The 21,059-nt window shown below is 39.8% G+C and overlaps 2 protein-coding genes across 3 annotated transcripts; both read left to right on the top strand.

The window, feature by feature from the left end:
• Positions 1 to 463: 463 nt before the first annotated feature.
• On the top strand, positions 464 to 8,344 carry CENPN (centromere protein N; the record flags this gene model as incomplete). Of its 2 annotated transcripts, none has more annotated exons than XM_082005582.1 (10): positions 464 to 637; positions 2,184 to 2,229; positions 2,904 to 2,960; positions 3,372 to 3,448; positions 4,990 to 5,166; positions 5,887 to 5,988; positions 6,564 to 6,621; positions 7,060 to 7,172; positions 7,808 to 7,931; positions 8,229 to 8,344. In XM_082005582.1, 10 exons carry the CDS (start codon positions 467 to 469, stop codon positions 8,342 to 8,344), a joined length of 1,041 nt encoding a protein of 346 aa, XP_081861708.1. The 2 variants fall into 2 exon arrangements, with proteins under 2 accessions (XP_081861708.1, XP_081861707.1); XM_082005581.1 differs by having other exon boundaries at positions 467 to 637; positions 6,564 to 6,618.
• Positions 8,345 to 10,779: 2,435 nt separating this feature from the next.
• ATMIN (ATM interactor) lies at positions 10,780 to 20,070 on the top strand (the record flags this gene model as incomplete). Its single annotated transcript, XM_082005687.1, has 4 exons — positions 10,780 to 11,013; positions 15,976 to 16,101; positions 17,073 to 17,272; positions 18,240 to 20,070. The coding sequence occupies 4 exons, from the start codon at positions 10,780 to 10,782 to the stop codon at positions 20,068 to 20,070; spliced, it is 2,391 nt and encodes a 796-aa protein (XP_081861813.1).
• Between the last annotated feature and the right edge of the window lie 989 nt (positions 20,071 to 21,059).

Here is a 21,059-nt window from a genome sequence, read left to right on the forward strand (position 1 = left end):
AAACTGATTCGGCGCTTCGAAAGGGGGGCGGTGGCTGGCGGTTGGCGGGCGCGCGGGGGTTCTTGCCACGGCGTGCAGGCCGGGTCGCGGCGCTCCGCTCGGCTCTGCGGTTCTCTTCGCGCCCGCTGCCTTAGGCCCCCTGGACACCCACCGGACTGGGCAGGCGGTAACGGCCCTGGGTGCGGGCTAGCGCCCCATCCCTCTCCAGAAGCTCGCACCAGGCCTCGGTCAGTGAGGGAAGCTTCTGAGGGCTTGGGGAAAAAAATATTGTAGAAAGCGTTTTATCTCGCTGTCGTTGGTGTCCGCCGAAGTCTGTGGTAGCGCTACGCTTGGGACTGATGCCAGTGCTCTGCTAGTCGTGCCTGGGTGCAGCTTTGTATGCCTTACAAAGGGAGCAAGTCTCTTGAGCCTGCCAGTGCCTTGGTCTTAACTTCTCTAATGTTCCAGCTTTTCAGGTGGCTTCATCATGGATGTAACTGTTGCCGAGTATATCCGGAGAACGGTACTAAAAATCCCACGAAGTGAAATCAAGACAATGCTACAGAAATGGGGCTTCCTCTCCGAGACGCAGCTGCAAACCGTAAACTTCCATCAGATAAAGGAGAACATTTCTCAAGACGTTGTTCAACTCTGTGAGGTAATCCCTTCCTTCGGGAACTGCCCGTCAGCGACATGCAGGATGCATGTTGAAGCACCATAAAAAGCATTCTTAAGAAGAAATTAATTCTCTTGGGCCATAACACAGCATCAAATAGCAGTTTGTAGTCAGCAAATGTAAAGCTGAGCTGGTTATACCATCAATTTTGTCTGGTTGGTAGGAGTGTAGGATTGACCCATACTGAGTAAGGCAGTACATGTTTTGAGCTCTAAGTTGCACTAGGTAGATAAAAGCTCAGTGTGTTAAACCTTTAAGAAATGAGTGTTTTTCTAAATTGGAAAATAAAGGCATTGATTGAGATGTCTACTGATTACATAGTGCTAACTTAAATCTATTTAGTATGGGTAATAATAGCACTAGTTTATATGTTTAGACTTTTTAGATTTCTTTCAAAAAATTTTCCTGGACAGAACTACTTCTGTTCTGTGTACTGTAGGCAAAAAATGTTTTCTGATGTCCTACTTACTTATGCTGATTTTGGTCTACCACCAACCTTTACATGTACCAGGTGTCTCAATATATGGTATCATAACTCAGATACAGATATTACTGATATTTCTTAAATTCTATGGGGTTTCATATTATTCCCTTTGAATTTCATACTCAAAGATTAATTGCATGGGGTGTAGATCAATCTGCAGGCAAGAAACTGTTAAGTTATTCTTGTAAGATAGCAAATGTCTTATTTTAAAATAGCATTTGTTTCTGAAACATTCTTACCTGTAACAAGTAGCATCATAAAGTTTCTTTAAAACCTTTTCATGCTGTAAAGTTTAAGTAAGGAGGAACGAAGCATGTTAGAATTCCTGACAGTGAAATATTAGTCACTGTTCTGTAGTTTCATGAATACCCATTAATTTTACCTTCTAATTGCTTGTGCATCATACTATAAGGACAACATTCTTCTTGCTGCCTCTGCAGAAACACTTAAACCTTACTGAAATATGTTTCATTACTGATTTCTCAAAACTGTATTGTGTGCACATTGGGACCAGGTGTGGTGTCTTTGAGGAGAGTGTACATGTTCAGTGCAATGTAATTTAAACTACCAGTACTGAGATTTTTCACTTACTAAAGTGTGATTTGTGTTTAAACTCTGATGTGTAAACTCTGGAGAAGAGAAGGCTGAGTGGGGACCTTATCAATGTCTATAAATATCTGAAGGGTGGCTGTCAGGAGGATGGAGCCAGTCTCTTTTCAGTAGTGCCCAGTGATAGGACGAGGGGCAATGGGCATAAACTGCAGCACAGGAAGTTCCACCTCAACACGAGGAAAAACTTCTTCACTGTGAGGGTGACGGAGCCCTGGAACAGGCTGCCCAGAGAGGTTGTGGAGTCTCCTTCTCTGGAGATCTTCAAAACCTGACTGGACGCGTTGCTGTGCAACCTGCCCTAGGTGATCCTGCCTTGGCAGGGAGTTGGACCAGATGATCTTCAGAGGTCCCTTCCAACCCCTACCTTCTGTGATTCTGTGATAGAGCATTTTGGACTTGCAGTTCACCATGCACTGTTATTCTTCTTTCCAGGAAAATTCTGCAGACATAAAGCAAGCAGCTGTCCTAGACATAATTTGTAAGTGAAAAATAAATTAAAGTAACACCTTTATGTTTTTTCTCAGTAGCTTTATAATGCCCTTAATTACATAGCAATTGCCCTGGTGAGGTACAGATGCATTTTGGATTTCAAAAGCTCAAAATCAACAAAAGCATGTTTGCTTCTTCTGAATGTAAACTGTGGTGAGCCACATCCAGCACACAGGTATAAATGTAGAGATATGTTTGTCTCCAGTACGCACCAAACCCTAAAATCACTAATATTGTGCTCCAACAGGGAGAGACATAGGCAAAACTATCAGCAAATACTCCATGCAGAACTCTTAACTCCAATATTAATCCACAATTTGATTGCATAATACTTTAAATCTCAAGGTTTGTCTTAGCAGTCTACACTTCTTAGTTTGAATTTAGACTGAGTTTCAGTCATTTTAGGTAAAATCCTTCTTTAAACACTGAACCACAGAGGTACCCTTTTTTAGTTACTTAGCTGAATTACAAAAGGTCTTCCCATCTCTTCCAATAAAAAAAAAACTAACTTGCTTTTAGGTTTACTATGAGTGGTAGTTCAAGAATGCTCAATAAGTTACATTGCAGTATCAGAAATAATCTTTTTGAAGTAATCTGGTCATAAAAGTATTATTTGTTCCTTTAATGTTTGATAGTACGCTGAGCAATTCCTATTTTTCTTAGACAACCACATCTACCCAAACAAAAGAGTGTGGAGTGTTTACCAGATGAACAAAACAGGTAAAATGCCTTTCCTTCCTGTAACCTCACAGTTCTCAGCAACTTACTGCAGTGCTGCCTCATATCATACATTTTAAATACAGATATAGTCTAGTATGGATTTTTTCTATAGTTATCTTTAACATTTAACTATAGTCTAGTATGGATTTTTCAACAGAGATATCTATAATGTTTTTAGAATACTTTTGATCAACTTCTTAAGTAATTATTAGAAATTAGTAACTACTAATTAAATATTAATCTTTTCTCTATATAGCAATAATAAGGCTCAAATTTAATATACAGCTTTTATATAAGGCTATGCAACTTTAGCTTTTTCCGCTTAATTTCGTTTCAGCAAAACTAAAAACACCCCTGAACTAGTTCTTGTAAACACAATTCTTGTTTCTTTTTTTTTTCCTTGTGTAACAGGGGAAGAAACAGAATTTTTTGACTTAGCAGATTTCAAAAAAATATTTAAAAGACAACTTCGGTCAGCCTTGAAAAATGTAAGAATAAATGCATTCTAAATTTGTTACACAGCTCTAGTGTCAATAGATTGTTTTCATAACTTTAGCAAGGTTTGTTTTTGGGGTTTTTTCCTTACCATGTACATGAAAAATTAAATGGAGTTACTCATTTGGGAATAGTAGGAACTGCATGTGAAATAGGAAAAATGTATCACATATCTGTTCTAGCAAATTTACAATTATGCTGGAGTGAAATAAAATGTAGGCTTGCCTTAAAATATGACAGGCTTCAAGAAAGGCGGTGTATTTATCTTTTCCATCAAATCTTTGACCTATTTGAGTGTGTATGTTGCCTAGGTAAGTTGATACTGCTTTGTCCTGTTTGTACCCAATAACAATACACAAACAAAATTGGAGCAAACAGAGTACAGGGGGAATTTGAAGTAGGCAGTAAGCAGGACAAGGAAGTTCAGTTATTATTCAGACCTTGATTAGTAGCAAAATTGTATCCATTTCCTTTTAGTTCTGGTTTTGAAATGACATTTTGTGATGGCTGTGAGAACTTGGTCCTGGTATTTCATTACATTACAATGACTGAAAGACCACTGTCAATAGCAAAAAGCAGTTCCTAGACTACAGAAATGATCATGCTAAGAAAAAAATGGAAAGCAGGTACCATCTTATCACTTTTTTACTAATAAATTTGCAGAAGCCTTTTCTTGCTTTAGCTCACCAGCTTCATCTAAGCAAGGTAATAGAAAATGCCTCTGGCTAGTTAGCTGTGTCACTTCTTGATGCACAAAGGATTCCCACTGACAACAGTAGAGGGCAACAAATACAAATCAGACAAACAGATCATCAGCTGCAGTTCATATAACTTTATTATAATAAAGTTTTGCAATATTTTCTTCTTTTTTTTTTTAATTCCACAAAAACTTTGAGAAGTGATGGTGGTCTAGCAATTTACGCAGTTTATGGCCTAGCTGGGCTAAAAGCTTGACTACATGTGCCTCGGTCAAAGGGAGGTGGCTGTTTTTTAAAGGAAGTTTTCCCACTCTTAAGTCACCCAGATTGATTCAAGTTAAAAAGAAGTAACTGAGGAGCAAGTCTACAAGAAAAGGAAAAGGAATCTTTTTCTGATTGTGTATTCCTGAGCAGTCATAAATTCAGGTCTAAAATCACAGTTGATCAAAAATTTAGTTTCTCAAAAATTGAACATCTTGGAAATATTGCTACTAGCCCTCCATCTAAATAGATATCTTTTTGTTGCTTTTTTATTTTCCCAAAAGAGAGGCTTTTGTAATAAACTATTTTTATCTTCACCCTTCAGAAGAAAACGTACAGGAAGAAAAGTTGTATTAGAGTTTGAAAGGTGATTTTTTTTTTTCTCTCTCATTTGGGGGGGGGGGTGGATATTTGATTTAAATACAATCCTGACCACACTAGTGAGATTTGTTTCTTATTCAAGCAGCTGTATACTAAATTATGTTTAGGTCTTGTGAACACAGGGTTAAGAGATAACAAAATATTTCTGGATGCCTCAATGTGCTGGTAAATCAAAGCTTTTCTTTTTCTATTAGGTCACCATCAACTTTAGAGAATATGAGGATAATGCAATCTGGATTAGAATTGCCTGGGGAACACCATATAAAAAACCAAACCAGTACAAAACCAGTTATGTTGTATACCATTCACAGACTCCCTACGTCTTCATTTCTGCCTCAGTGCTTAAGAGCAACTTGCCTCTGCTATGTCAGGTACAGAATAAAGCTGTGTATACCCTGGCTTCATCACAGTCATGCAGAGCTATAATTGTGTTAGCTTTTAAGAGGATGAGTAAAGATTTGTCATTTAACATAATTTACTAATTTACATAGTAATGTTTTTCCTTGAGCTTGTGATAAAAATGGGGCAAAAAATAATCTTTGTCACCTTTGGAATAGTGCATCATGAATAAATTTAGTTTATTGGGATTTTTGCTGACTTTGAATTGTTCTAATTTCTTAACCAAGTGTTAGGCAATATTCAGTTAAATTGTCTCATAGAAGTTGAAGAATATTACATCAACACAGTTAACCTAAAGAACTAAATGTATGAGCTCATCAGGGAATGCTATTAATTAGTATTAAAAGACATCTTTTGTCAACTTGTGGTAATCAGCATTGATAGTCTTTCATTTTTTATCTATTTAGCAGACTTCTGTACTAGTAATTATTTTATGAATCTGTTTGTTTATTTTTTCACTGACAAGGATATAGGGCTTATCTGGTTAATCCTGTGAATGCTTTTAAATATTAACCTAAGCTTAATAACAATCTATTCAATGTTTTTTCAGACATGAGAATCCTGATAGTTAAAGGGCGGTTGCTTACCTTGAAACAAAAACATTGCAATATCTAGAAATGTTGTGGTTTTTTCCATATTATAAACACAGTGATGATTAAGACTGTTAAAACAATTTCAATTTTTATTTAAAGGCTCTGGTTGTTGCTTCCAATTACCATGACATCCGTGAGATGGAGCTTCGAGGTCATTCTTTAAACTCCCTTAAAGATATTGTGTTCAAGAGATATAGCCAGGTGAGCCACTTCAGAAGTACACCCTGAGATAAGTCTTGTATTTTGTTTCAGCTCTAGTTCTTGCCCCTTAGCAAGGGGGAAAATTCACCTCTTCCAAGAGACCATCAAGTTAAAATAATATTGAACTAGAACTACTGAGGTGGACAGCCTTTCATTAAGGTAACATTACAATGGAGATTGTAATTACTTGGTGTTCCACCTGCTCTTTATTACTGTTATTCCTGATGGTTAAGCTCAGTCTCAAAATTGTATGAACAATTCAGTCCTAGGATTTTTTAGCATTGTTTCACTAGGCTTGCTAGAGCAATGAGTTGAAGGCTACTAGAATGGGCACGTACTCTGCTCATACATGTAAAAGTTGTAAATGGGGAAATGTTCGCAAATACCATAGGACGGGCATTCTTTTCTCAAAATAAAGCTGGGCTTTCTAACTTCTAGTAATTATCAAAAATTGGAAGAATACTCACTTTCAGAATGAGAAGAAAAAAAGATGTCTGGAAAATTCTTTTCAGCTGCAACCTCCAAAAGTAGAAGTAGAGAACTAAAATCTTTTTTCCTCCTCCCCCCGCCTTTAGAACTTCCAAACTTATGGTCCAAGATCTCCACAAGAAAGCAGTGTAGCACCTGAAAGTGGTATGTATATTTTATATTAAACAGCAGTTTGAATGCCATTACTGCTGGCTTCTGGAATGAGGTTCATAATAGGAAATATGTACATATGTTACAGTACCGTTACACTATCCATCCTATTATAGGGTGCTGTAATAATGGCTGTCACTTGGAGAGGGAAGTATTTCCCCATGACTGTCATTGTATGCATCTATGAAACCAAAAATACCCGATGCCCAGTATCTCCTTTCATATTATCTTGGGTTTTTCTCTTGGTAAGAACTGAAAATGTAAATCATGGAGACAACTAGGTTATGAAAAAAAGATGGCAATGAATTCTTTAAAAGGATATTTTCAGATTTTCACTGGAGTAATCACCTGATCAGAAAACTAGAATTGTATCAGCTGACAAAGTTGTCTTTCTGTTTTTTCTCTTCTCATACCTACTCTTTTTCCCTGCAGTAGATCTAAGGATAGTTCAAGAAAACAGAAATGAGAAAGAAAGAATACAGAGAGTGAATCAGGAAGTTTTTGGTGATGGTCCCCAACCAAAACTGGAATTTGCACAATATAAGGTAGTAAAAGCAACAATTTTTTTTTTTTTTAATAATTTTAATGTGGTAGCTACATTAAATTGCAGATTGAAGAAATACTAGATTATTAAAAAAAAACACTAAAACTTGAGGGAGGACATTTTAAAATTAATTGAAAGTATCTTTAGGAAACAGATTTGCATTGAGATTTGGTCAGACTACTATATCATATTTCAGTCTTTCAGCCTTGTGAACTAAACATTTTGATTTGTTTTTGTAATAAAGGTAGACTCATACCAGCAGTGTGTTGAAGTGTGAGAAATTAGGGTTATGTGAAGTACATAAAAAGCTCACGCTACACATAACACCTAATTTAACTTCTTGGATGATGCATGGATTTTATCTGATAAACAGGTATACTGGAAATTCTAAGAGATACTTAATATTTTACAATATTGCTGAACAAGCTGCCTCTTTCAGCAGAAAACTACCACGTGGTGGCACCCGCGGATTTTATGAAAATACTGCTGCAGCTGGAGTCATGTTAACACAGAAATAATAGACAAAGAAGATACAGTCTTATTGCATGTTACATTTTTAATGTAATATTTAAATAATAACATATAAATAACATATATTCATTGCTTATACTCCCTGGTTAAATTTTGTGTTAACAGCTTGAGACGATGTTTAAAAGTGATCCTAAAATGGATGTTTTGGATAAAAAAGAACCATTCAGATGTGTGGTCAAGTTTTCTAGTCCACATCTCTTAGAATCACTGAAATCCTTGGCACCAGCGGGTAAGTGTTCCAACTCTATACAATGGAGGAAAAATCTGCAGTTAAATGTTTTTGTCATCTTACCTTCCGCTTGTATCTTGCGTAAGGGAGAACCTTCATACTTTGTTTAAGAGTACATAAAAATCTAGTAGAATAAAAATGTCACCACTGTAAAAACTTATGTCTAAATACATACCAGTTTGTTCTTAGAATTACTAGTTTGTACATTGATACTCAGGCTGTGTTTCTAGTTTTGTAACAGTTATGAAAGGTAAATATTTGTTGAGTTAAGCTATAATTATCTGTTTCTCTCTCCAGGTATGGCTGATGCACCACTTTCACCACTACTTACATGTATACCACAAAAAGCTAGGAATTACTTTAAAATTAGAGAGAAAAAAGGTTTCTTTCCAGGAAGTTTTGTAAGCCCTTAATTTAAAACTGATTCATAGAGAATTATACAACTCATTTATTACTGGTATCCAAATCATAATAAACTTTAAAACATCTTATTTGTTTAAAAATAACTTATTCTTTGATAATCCCTTGAGGTTTTTTCAAATTATGGCTTCTTTGAATTATTTTTCCACAGTTGTCTTTAACAGAAGAGTCCTTAAATAACAAAAAAATGTTAATTGCAAAGTTTAAACAGATCGTGATTATTTTAAACTGAGATGTGATGACTGCTCTTAACTATTTTTAATAGTATTTATGACTATAAAGCTTAATAAACATAAAATAAGAGAGCTGTAGGTATTCAGTTTACTATTGTAGCTGTAGGTGGCGAAGATATTCTAGGTGTCTGCCTTATTTCAGCTCCAGTGCAGCAGTGTAACAGAATATGTGCCCCATTTTGAACACATGAATAGTCCCATTCAAGTGAGTGGAACTGCCCGTCTGCAGGTCAGGCATGTTTTTATCTCAGTAGATGAAGATTATATTCCAAAACCATTACAGGGCATGGGGGAGAAGGAACTTTTGGAATACAGATGTCAGCAAGAATCTTCTATCCAGCTTTAGTGGATATTGATTCAGATCCAGAGCTTTTACTCAACAAGGGCAACAGCCAATAACAAATACTTAAACTTAAAAAAAAAAAAAAAAAAAAAATCTGTCTATTGGTATTAATGTCTTATGAAATTTTATCTTAGAGGAATACAATGAAACAGGCAATAATTTACTTCTGAGGAAGTTCATGTCGTAGAATATTTCAATTAAGATTTGATCCTTCTGCAGTCCTTGCACATTACCACTTTCTTTGTGCTTGGGGACATGAATGTTGCCATCTTGATTCTGCAATCTTTACTAATGCAAACGGCAGCTTTGCACTGGAGTTCTTTAGAGTTGGTAAATGGCTATTGGTAATTATATATATTTTTTTATGTAGCTTGCTGCATCATTTTTAATTTGAGATTGGTTTGATCTGAAGATGCAGTTATAGTCTACAAGTGTTTCTCTTTTAATTCTGTTATGTGTAAACTTTGTGCGTGTACTTTGTGTATATGGAATTTCCGATTAACTTTAAATATGCCAATGAGCAGATGCAGTCTTTAGAACTTGTGGTTTAACCCGGCAGGTAGCTGCCCCGTCCCAGCTTCCCGTGCTCCCCTCCCTTCTCGCTGGCAGGCCAGCATGGAAGCTGAACAGTCGTTGACTGCTTAGCAACTACTAAAAACATCAGTATGTGGTGGATGTTATTTTCATCCCAAATCCAAAACACAGCACTATACCAGCTGCTATGGAGACAATTAACTCTATCCCAGCCAAAACCAGGCACAGTGTAAATATTTTGAGAGGTTGTATGGGAATGTTTTTGTCTTCAAACTGTAAATAAATGTGTAAATTAACTCTTCTCATGGATGTTTGTTTTGCCTGACTTAGAAACATGACACTGATTTTTGGTTTAGTTTGTTTTTCAGTATCTCTGTACAGCTCACACATAAAAAGAAGTTAGTTGAGCACTCTGCTAGCAATTTATTTTTGGGACTTCCACCTGTGTCATTTACATGTTAGTTTAACATGATGGTAAGTATCTTGTTAGGATTCTGAAACCGCTCCAGGTTTTGTCATACACTACGTGTGTGATAGACATTGAGAGCTGGCTGTTAGCGTCCGTCACTCACACCTCATAGAGCCTTCTAGGAGTCAGGGCCATTAAGACTCCAGGATGCATTTCACCCTGTGCGACTTTTTCTTCCAGAGTAACATAAATGCATGAGATGAGAAGGACGTACCCTAGGGAAAGTTCCAAAATACTCTAAAACAGTTTGAGTACCCGGCCTAGGGCTGGTTTCTGCCTCTCGTTTCTGAGGAACGCACTCTCCATCCCCTCTTTAACAACCAAAATGTTGGTCTCCGATTTTCAGATGCACATTTCATATCCACCTTCCCGTAACCAAGGCTCTCGCAGGAACTAGGCAGCGCTTCCAGGCAGTTACAAGCAGGGGGAGAGGGGCCGTGTTACAACCCCGCGGCCCCCGCGCGTCCTGGCAGCTACGGGCTCCCCCCGTAAAGGGGAGGCTCCGTATCGGTAACGTACGTTTTTACCCTTCAACTAGCAATGCTATAGGGGAAAAAAACTCCTTTCTTTAAAAGGCAAGTCTACGTGGGTAAATAAACGCGAAACAGCCCAAGTGCAGAGGAGGCAGCGCCGCCCCATCTACCGCGGGAGGGCGGCGGGGCGAAGGCACGAGCGCTTTCTTAACGCTCCCGTTCTCCGCGGCTCCCGCCGCGGCTCGCTCGCCCCCTGCGCTGACGTAGCGGGGCGGTGGGCGGGGCCGGGCCATGCGCCTACTGAATATTCAACAGCGGCGGTGACTATTGGCGGCCGCGGCCGGAAGTGGGGGGGCGCAAAGCAGCTGACAGCAACATGGCGGCGGCGGCGGCGGCGGCCGGGCGGCGTGGCGGGGGGTTGGGGCGGCCCCCAGCGCCGGCACCTGTGCCCGTGGGGGACCTGCCGCCCGCCGGCGAGCTGGTGCGGCCCTCGGTGACAGAGCTGTCCCAAGTGAGGACCAACATCCTGTGCACAGTGCCTGGCTGCGGCAAGGTCCTGCCCAACAGCCCGGCCCTCAACATGCACCTGAGCAAGGCCCACCCGGTCCAGGTACGGCCGCCGCCCCGCCTCGGGCCCGCCGCGCGGTGAGGCGAGGCCGGCCCCGCCGCCCGGCCGGGAGCCTCCCTCCTGCTCACCCGGCGCGGGGGGCGCCCGCCCCTCACCTTGGTCTGTGGGGCTCTGTAATGGCGCAGTTCCTTCTTCCGCTTCGGGCCGAAGCCCCCAAGGCCACCGCGGGGGCCTTCCGGAGGTCCGGCCTCCCCCCGGCTCCTGGGCCTCCTCGTCGCCCCTATGCCGCTGTCAAGAGTCGCCGCGAGCCGCCGCTTTCCGCGGGGGGCGGGGGCGGGTATCCGCTCCTGCTCGGCGGGACGGCGAGGCCCCGCGGGCGGTGTGCGGGCCCGCGGCGGCCGCTGCGGTGTTTGGCCTTGCTGGGGTTTACTCTGTGGAGCGTAGTAAGGCTGGGCGGGGGGCGGTTATTGAGATGGGAATAACGAAGCGTTTCTGATTGTCTCGTGTAAATCTGCTCCGCGTGGAAAGCGTGTGTAGGAATATGTATAAATACACGAGTGTGTGTGTGTGCACAGTCTGACCAGTCGTACTCAGCACTGCACTGCAACTGCTTCTAGAACATAACCGATTTTGTACCAGTGTGAAGCATAACTAAGGCAGTTAAAAGTTATTTGGGGCTCAGTTTCTGTTATTTAATTTGCTTATTGCTTATCTTTCTGCAGAAGGACATTACAGCCCCACTTGTGAGGTGCTGTGCAAACATGCTGCGTTTCCTACCCTTAGCAGTTGGCAAGCCATCATCATCCAAATGCTGAGTGCTGTTATGCTGGGGTTTTTGTTTGCTTTTTAAAACTGTCTGTGAGCCAAAAAAAAACCTAGATGGATGCCATTTTGGAAACAAGCCCTCATTACCATAGTACTCCTGAGAAAACACAGCGTGTACTGGGGGGAGGAGAGCCACAGTTCAGCAAGCATACATTTGAGTGTGGGCCTTTCAGAAAGATATCCGATATCATAATGCCAAGTGTGTGAGGACAAACCCTGTTCCTGGAAAACTTATAGGGCAGCATTTCATAGCTGCATTCTGAAAATGCAGCCCCAGTGGGCAAACAGTAAACATCCTTGTTTTGTGAAATGGCTAATTACAGAATCGAGTGTGTGTTACAGGTGGTCTTTGGTGATGAACAGAAGTAAATGGTCTCAAGCATACTTGCAATTTCCTATCTCTGACTGTTTTATTTCATTCCCTAATACGCACTAACACCTTCTGTGTGTGTTATGTATAGTAACTCGCATGTATGTGTGAGTGGAGGTACAACAGAAGTTGAAAATGTTCATTCAGGTTCATCAGTCATCTCGGTTGTGAGCTTGTACTCTGAGCGCACGCAGCAGCCTGCGAGGACTGCAGCTAGTGGGTCATACAAGTTGTGTTCGGGGTGTGACAGGTGAGGAAACGCTGCTTTCTCACCCATTACCTAGATAGCTATTAACTGTTGGTGCCTTGTAGAATTACAACATCTTTTGTACACTTAATTACTAAATTTTGTGATAGTATGGATAAATACTGAAACATGGGTGGATGCAGATTTTCAGGAACATCTGACTTATTCCAAGGGCATCGTAATTGATAATAAAATGTTATTGAGGTTTAAGGGAGGCTAGCTTTTCTGTATTATGTGTTAGATAAAATATCCCCAGTATTTTGCACAGCTTGAGAATGCATCTCTAATAAAAGGATAAAAATATGAGGGTAAAAAGATATAAAGGTAGGTGTGTGATACTCTGTTTCTCCAGAAAGAGATGGACTTGGACTAATATTTTAGTATTAGTATTTTCTTTTAAGAGATAGCTGATTCCCTAGACAAAAAGAATTTAGTAGATTGCATTTGTTAGTGAAACATGAGGAATTGGTGAAGAGGCAACTTCGCACATGAGATGGTAAGAAGCTATTGGGGAAGGAGAGAAGGTAGCAGTGCTGAAGAGAAGGGAGGTTGACTTGGTTAATTTTCATTAATAGAAGTAGCACCAGTAGGATCCTTTGATACCAAAAACTGAGGTATTGTCGTGGCAGAGAAATGGCATTTACACAGGAAAGCAAGATTACTCTGTAAAAAGAGAGTTGAGGTTAATAGTACAAGGTTGTAGTCTTGTGAAGCGATAACACAAAATTTGATCAGTCGTGGTTTGTAACGAAATAACTGAGATGGGAAACACTTGCAAAAGCTGTTTGGTCATAGCCTACGAGCATTTAGGGTAATGCGCCTGTTAGAAGGGAAATCCTAAAATATGTCAGAAGGATATTCTCTGTTACTGCTGTAGGGTAGGAATCTGATTCCAATAGGCTAAAATGATCCCAAAAGAGGTGTAGAAGAGGGCTAGTGTGTCTGACAAGGGGAAATGAGAAGAGTTTGCCTTGTTTGGCCTAACAAAAAAAGATATGATGAAGTGTTGATATATAAATGTTTGTCTTCTGGCTCCTTAGCTTAACTAAGCCAATAAAAAATGAGAACAGTGGGTATAAACTGGTGTTTAATGTATTAGGATTTAAACTTTTTTTTAATTCTTTGGTTTTCTGTCTGTATTTTTTTATGGAGAGAAGGGGAAGACTTCTGTGTAGTTTAAAAACAAAGCTAGAGGAGCTCATGTAAAGGAGAGGATTCTGTGGATTCCTATGATAGCAGGGAGGCTGTAGTCAGTGGTGAACTGGAAAGTGTAGCTTACCCTTGGGATAGGCTACCCAAATGCAAATATTACACTACCACAATAGTTTTTATAATAAGAATAAATGCACTTCTCTCTGTGCTATTTAGTAAAGAAATGCATGTTCTGCTGCTGCAAGACTACTAGCTACAGTCTACTGTCACTTACTGTTTTAAAATAATCCTTTGGAGTAAGCCGTTCTCTTACAGGACAGTAAGATGTCACTAAGTTCACCTTGACTAAATCAGCAGCAAGGATTGTGTTACATTTTCCACATTGTTGCCACGAGCCCTGTCCAAATGTCAGTAGTCCTTACAACACAAGTGTCTGCATTGTGAGAAGTTAATTGAGCAAATACCTACCAATAATTGTGGTGGGTGGCTGTTGTAGAAACATGGGAAGTAAAATCAGATGTACAAGGAAAGGACTGGTGAATGAAGGTCTGAAATATGACTGGCCAGACGGGTTTTTGAGAAGATGTAAGATTAACCATTTATAGCCAGGCAGACTTTGAAGAGGGTCAAAACAACACTACTGTCTGGACAGGATTAGGTATATGTGTAGAGTATCTCAACTTGTCACAACACATTTGTTGTGATCACATTTGTTGTGATCTGTGCCTTGTAAGTCTATGGTCCAGCTGTTTAAAAAACATCTTACTCATGTTTATATAGCTGTTAAACACTTGGTGTTATTCTGTACCTTAGTACTTAAGTAGTTTTAAATAACCTGACTGTGGTTTACCTGTTAAGTGCCTGAACATATTTTCCATATTGCCCTGTCATTTCTTGGGTTGTGATGTTAAATGTAACACGCTTTGAGTAACTTTTGACTTAGGAATGTAACTCCAGTTGCCGCTCACTAAGCATATGGATTTCATCTGCAGTGGGAGAGACCACACGTAGTTTTTACTTAAAGGCCAATCTTTTTTTCTCATGAAGACTTCCAAAGCAAGGCTGGAGTAGCTCAGAACACAGAGTTGCTGGGTTGTGATGAACTGTAGCTAGGTAAGAAGAGGGGGTGTGAGCAGTGAACCCCTGTGTGTTCTGGCAGCTGCGGTACATACTTCATGTTTGCTTCACATGGGATTCCTGTTGTGCTTTGTGGGTTCTTTATGTTTGGTCTAACCTGCGTAAACATGAAGCAGCTGGAGATCTGCCCAAAGGCAGCAGTTGGGGAGTGACTGGTGTAAAATCAGCATTCCACCACTTATGGTTCTTACTGTCACTGTTGTCATGCTAAGGAAAATCAGGTGCAGAGCTCAAACAGGGCATGCTCTGGTCATTGTTCTCTGAATAGTCATCTTGGGGATGCCATCATGGCCTACTGTAACTGGCTCTGGGGACTTGGTTGGCCTCCTACTCAGTCTCAAGATGTAAGGAGACTCACAGCTACTCTGAGCAGCAGATTTTTAATAGTTTGCTTTTAATTTTTTGCTTAGACACACATGCCTGATGTTTCCACTGAGACTTTTTCAGATAGGGTATGTCTAGAAGGATACGTCTTGTCTGGTTTCCATGGCTGTGTCCTCAATAGGAGTAGGTTCTGTGTGGTTGAACAATCCAGACAATCCCACTGGTGTGTTCTTTTTGTATGTATTTTTTGAGGTCCTCTTTGAGCAAGTTATGTTGCTTTCTTTTGTAGTGTACATGTGATGGTCAGTGAGGCAGATGACATGGAAAGTGCAGGTATACCAGTCGCTTAATGTTTGGAGGTTCAGAATTAGCATCCCAGTTGCAGACTGTTGTCCATAGCCATGTAGTCACGTTCATAGACTTAAGTGAGTTTTGGTTTGTGGTGTATAGTGGTAGAGTGTACTTGGCATTTTTCATTTTATTACAAGTAAACTCTAAAGAGTGCCAGCAGAATTCCAACGTCAGGGAAGTGATGTGTTATGTGTGACTAATTTTAACTGAGCTTCAAATAGTCTGTGCTACTAACAAGTAAAACTCCATTGAATTGGCAGTGTAGTGTAGTATCTGTAGGGAAAGCTTTTTAGCTCAGATAACACAAAAGACAGTTACAATTGGCTTGGGCAGCAAGAATCTTGGTAAAAGTAAATAGTACAGTACCACTATTTTGTAGAGCTTGTGGTGATTTCACTTGGTAATTTTGATGGTATATTTACAAAGTAGCATCCACATAGGTGAAAAACTCCATTTGAACTTTCAAATCACTTAGGAAGGTGCCTTCAACTCACTGAGGTGTGTAAACTCGGTCAGCCAAAGCTGATGTGTATTCTGAATGTTGTCTTTAATATGCAAACTTACAGAATTGTCACCTTCTGAATTGGTTCTTTTTCAGGATGGAAAACTTAATGCACCAGTAAAGAAGGGTTTGAAAACCTCACAAAAACTCTACTGCTGTCCTATTGAAGGCTGCCCTAGAGGACCAAACAGACCATTTTCCCAGTTTTCTCTTGTAAAACAGGTATTCCTATTTCCTAAAGTATTGTTTTCATACTGATTTGGTCCTGACTGTCTCTACTCCAGAGCGTGTACACTTTTGCATTCAGATATGAGCAAAGCCTCTCAGCATGTATCCAGAAGTTGGAGAACCGTATGCAGAAACTCCACGTAGGGCATATGCTTAATGAATTTGCACGTCAATATTGGAGGACTTGAATCTTTTGATCAGGCAGGTGCCAGTATGTTCTGCTAAACTAGAATAGAGCCCCTCTCTACAACTTAAAAAGAGAGAGAAGGATCAAAGAGGGGGAAAAAATCATGTTAGCAACTAATGAAGGTTAAAAATGTGGATGATACTTTTAAACTGCTTTTTCAAGTGGTCAAGAGTTAAAGAGTTTTTCTCTGCTTTAGTATCAAAATGCATTTGTTTGCTAGTTACCTGTTTTGTTAAACAGGTAAGACTTGTTTCTGCATAAGTAAAAAATCCATGCTTCTGCTCTTGGTCACCTGTGATAACCTGGGGAGACCATAGGAGATGAGCGGCTAGCACTCAATGCTGTAAATGGAAAGGAAAAGTTCTGGTGTTTGCTCTGAAGTTGACCTGTTTGACTTGAGAGTATTTGCTCAGTTGTAGATCTTCAGGACTGTGCACATGTTGCAACATACACTTACTTATGCTCTTTGGCAAGCTTCATCTACAGATTTGTTAATGTCCATAGGAAACCTCCAATTACATTAGGACAAATAAATGTTTATCTGTGGTTTAAGATGCACATAGCACAAGCAGATTTGCAAACTTTAAATTCTTTCTGTTGATTTCTTTAAGGTCGTAACGTATTCTTAATGAGACTTAAAAAAAATTTAATTCTACTCTTCAATGCTATTTAACAACTAAAAAAAATGCAAATATTAATGTCTCCCCTAAACATGATTGATTTTTTTTTCCCCTATCTTAGCTGAAGGCTGATGTTTACTTTTCCTTGTGTATTTTAGCACTTTATGAAAATGCATGCTGAAAAGAAGCACAAATGTGATAAATGTAGTAACTCCTATGGTACAGAATGGTATTTGAAACGGCATATAGAGGTCTGTGGCAAGACTTTCCAGTGTACTTGTGGGTGCCCTTATGCCAGCAGAACAGCCTTACTGTCTCATATTTACAGAACTGGCCATGAAATTCCTGCAGAACACAGGTAAAAGTGAAGCAGTTAAGTCCTTTGTCTCCCATGTACTGTCTTTTTGCCTCCTTTCTGTTATTAAATTGGAAATAGGCTCACATTTTCAGCTGTAAAGCAGTTTGCAGTTTCTTCGTTCTGTTGCTTTTAGTAGTTTCTGTTTTGTTGAAGGCAATAATGATTGTCTAATCAGTAAGATCAGGTCTCCCCACATATAAAACAAAAGTACTGCCAGCATGATAGTTACTGATGACGCTGCACTGCATGGCGTGAATGCTAGTGGTTCTTGTTGCATCTGCTTTTACAGTTCTGTGAGAGTAGAGATGATCTGGAAATGTTTACAGCTGGAAACGTGTGGAATGCAGTTCAGTTTATTTTCTTTTATAGTCTAGTCATCTTTGCAAGTATTAGTGGATTCTTTTATTTTTAAATGCCTATTATCTGCATGTTTAGTTTTATAGTTGTCTTAAGGTGTGCATATATTTCATAAAGGGTAGTCTGTTTCCTGAGGCCTAGCCTGTCTGTCTTGGAGATTCAACAGCTGCAAAATTAAGTTTTATGTGAAGGAGTGCTAATTGTATCTTCAGCTTCCATGAGAGACCTTTACCTGTACACTAATTTTAACAGCACTGTCCCTTCAGTGCTCAGTCTGAGTTAGCATCAAAGTAACAGATTAAACATGTCATTAAATCAGAGTGCTTAATGTACAAGGGGGAAGAAACCTTCTAAACTTACACCTCCATTTAGAAATAGGTCTCCATAAAAGAGGTGACCTTTTTTCTTTTTTAAATGGGAGAGTGAGGAATAGAATTTTACAAAACTGAAGTTCATAGAGTCTTTTGTATTTTAATCAGGATTAGTTGTCTTCTCATATCTACCTTCATCTGTGACTTCAGTTTACGTTTTCAATGCAATGACTCAAAAGAATGGAAGGCAAATGTTTTGTGCTTGAAAGGAGTATAAATTATTAATCTCATGTTCACAGGGATCCTCCTAGTAAGAAAAGGAAAATGGAAACATCTGTGCATAATCAGAAGTTGGCAGAGAAAGCAAATGAAGCATTCATCAACACACACAATAATAATCCTGGCACTCGGGAATTGGAGTCCTCTGAATTGAAACTAGTAGCCTCTCTTGAAGGCTCCTGCAGTTCTAACTTCACGAACCAAATGCAGCCAAAATGTACACCGAAGATGCTTTTACCAAAACCCAAGGTGGCTTTGGTTAAACTTCCAGTGATGCAGCTTGCTCACTTGCCTATATATGTATCTGCAACAGACCCTTCTGTCAAACCTGCTGTAGTGGCTGTTGATAATCAAGGTTCAGTTGTAAGTACTGTTCATTTATTACCTCAATCTATAGGAATTCTGATTCCAGCACTGGAGGCAGAAACACTTGTGTTTAAAGATAGTATGCCTGTTTCAAAAGTGACAAATTCTGGTCATCACGAACCAGTAAGTACTGGTGTACAGGTTGACTTGGATAAGGTTACATTGAATAACACAGGGCAAGAGCTGGGCAATGTTTGTCACAAGAACAATATTTCTTCAATAAATATACAGACTGACTTATCTTATATTTCACAGAACTTTGTACCAGCTGCAGCCTGGACTCCCAATTCTTCTGTATCCTCTTGCTCACAGACAGACCTGTCATTCAGTTCACAGGTTTCATTACCCATCAGTGTACAAACACAGACGCTGCTGCCTGCTTCCAAACTGACTTCATCCATAGCTGCTCAGACTGATGCTTTCAGTCAGGTTTGTTTTCCAACGTGTGGCATTTCTAGGGAGACTCAAACGAGCAGGACACAGGACCCTGTTGACGGAAGAGTGCAAATGGACCAGGCTGTAATGTGCAGTGACATCTTTGACAATGTTCATTCATCATATAATGTTTCTACTCACATTGGACTTCCAGAAAACAATTTAATGCCTGCAAATATAGATCAAACCTTGCTGCAGAGGAGTAATTGCAAGAGCCTGAATCCAGATACGGTGAAGTCTGAATCCCTTATCAGCTTTAATACACAAACTAATATACTTCCACCTCAAAATACGATGGATAATCAAACCCAGACAATGGACCTACTAAGTGATCTGGAAAACATCTTTTCAGGAAGCATGTCTGGCCAGACACTGGATAATCGTGGCCTTTTGTCTGAGACAAGTTCTCATGCTGACACGCATCTGCCATCTGGTCCATCACAGAGCACAGGAATAGACTTTGACATTGAAGAGTTCTTTTCAGCATCCAATATCCAAACTCAGACTGAAGAGAGTGAGCTTGGGACCCTGAACTCTGAACCAGTTTTGGAGTCACTGGACATTGAAACTCAGACTGATTTCTTATTTTCAGATAGTGCCACTCAATCATACAGCTGCCGAGGAAATTCTAACTTCTTAGGTTTGGAGATGTTTGATACACAGACACAGACAGACTTGAATTTCTTTTTGGACAGTAATACCCATCTGCCTTTAGGAAGTATTCTGAAGCAGTCTAGTTTCTCCATGAGTACTGACTCATCTGATACAGAAACCCAGACAGAAGTATATCCGGCTATTAAAAGTATACCTCCTCAGAATATTGAAGGCAAAGTCCAGCTCAGCAGTGCTGAAACACAGACGATGGATAGCTGCTTTGAGAACCTGGGGAGTTTATTCCTTACCAGCAATGAGACACAGACAGCAATGGATGACTTTCTTCTGGCTGACTTAGCCTGGAACACAATGGAGTCCCAGTTCAGTTCAGTAGAAACACAGACCTGTGAAGAGCTGTGCTCTTTGTTTCAGAGCTCTGACAAGCCCAGCCATTGAGTACTACGTAATGTAACTGTTGCCTGTGGTTTGAAATTAAGTTATTGGGGTGGGAGAGATGGACTGACCAAGTTAATCCGCTTTGCATTACTGAATGTAGTTATCATGAGCAGTTGGCCTAAGAGACTTTTCATGCTGACGGTACTCTGTTGAATATGTAACTTTATATAAGCTATGTGAGTATAAATGGAGGGGAGAGGGGGACTGTAACTTGTTAATGTATATTTGAACCTTAAAAAAAATTGTGGTGCCTATGTTTTTTCCTCAAACTTCTTTAAAAAGCTGGTACCACTTTCATATAAGTGGAAGAACTTTAAAATCGTTCTCTCTATATATCTATAACTAGTCCTCGCTTACATATAGGGTTCCAGCATGCTGGACCAAAACCCTGACCTGTCCAGTTCATATGCTTCCCTGAACTTACAGGGGAGGGTTCTATTAGTGTAAGCTACTTCTGTTTCCTTTTTTTGTAGTAGCTTGTATTTTAAATCCAGCATGAACATAGTAAGCCGTATTGTCTTTGCTTTATGCCTTGACAGCTCTTTCTCTGGCATACATTGGTGTTTTCCAAATACCTGTCCAACACACTAGACACACATAGACTCTTGAATTGTTGAATATATTTATTATTAAAAATATGTAGAAAAAACCTTCATTTTTTTCCCTGAGTGGCACTGATGCCCTTTGAAGGGTAGGAAAAGAACTTGGAATACATAATTATAGGGAAAGTTAAGTCTGTCATCCTTTTAGCTAGTGTAATAAATGGAACTAACATTTTTAGAGTCTTCAGGAGGGATTTGCTTAAATTATTTCTGACTGTAAGGTGCAAATGTTACGATGTGTGTGCCTCAGAGACTGGGATAATGTGTTTTTGCCGAAATTCTCCTAGCTCTATTGAGATGCAAGCTGAGAAATGTTCCAGTGGTTTAAACCTCTGTTACCTTAACAGGAATCTTTAGAAATGGGAAATTAAATTCTCTAAAATACTC

This window comes from Phaethon aethereus (assembly GCF_964289735.1).
Source record: "Phaethon aethereus genome assembly, chromosome: 13".
NCBI lineage: Eukaryota > Metazoa > Chordata > Aves > Phaethontiformes > Phaethontidae > Phaethon > Phaethon aethereus.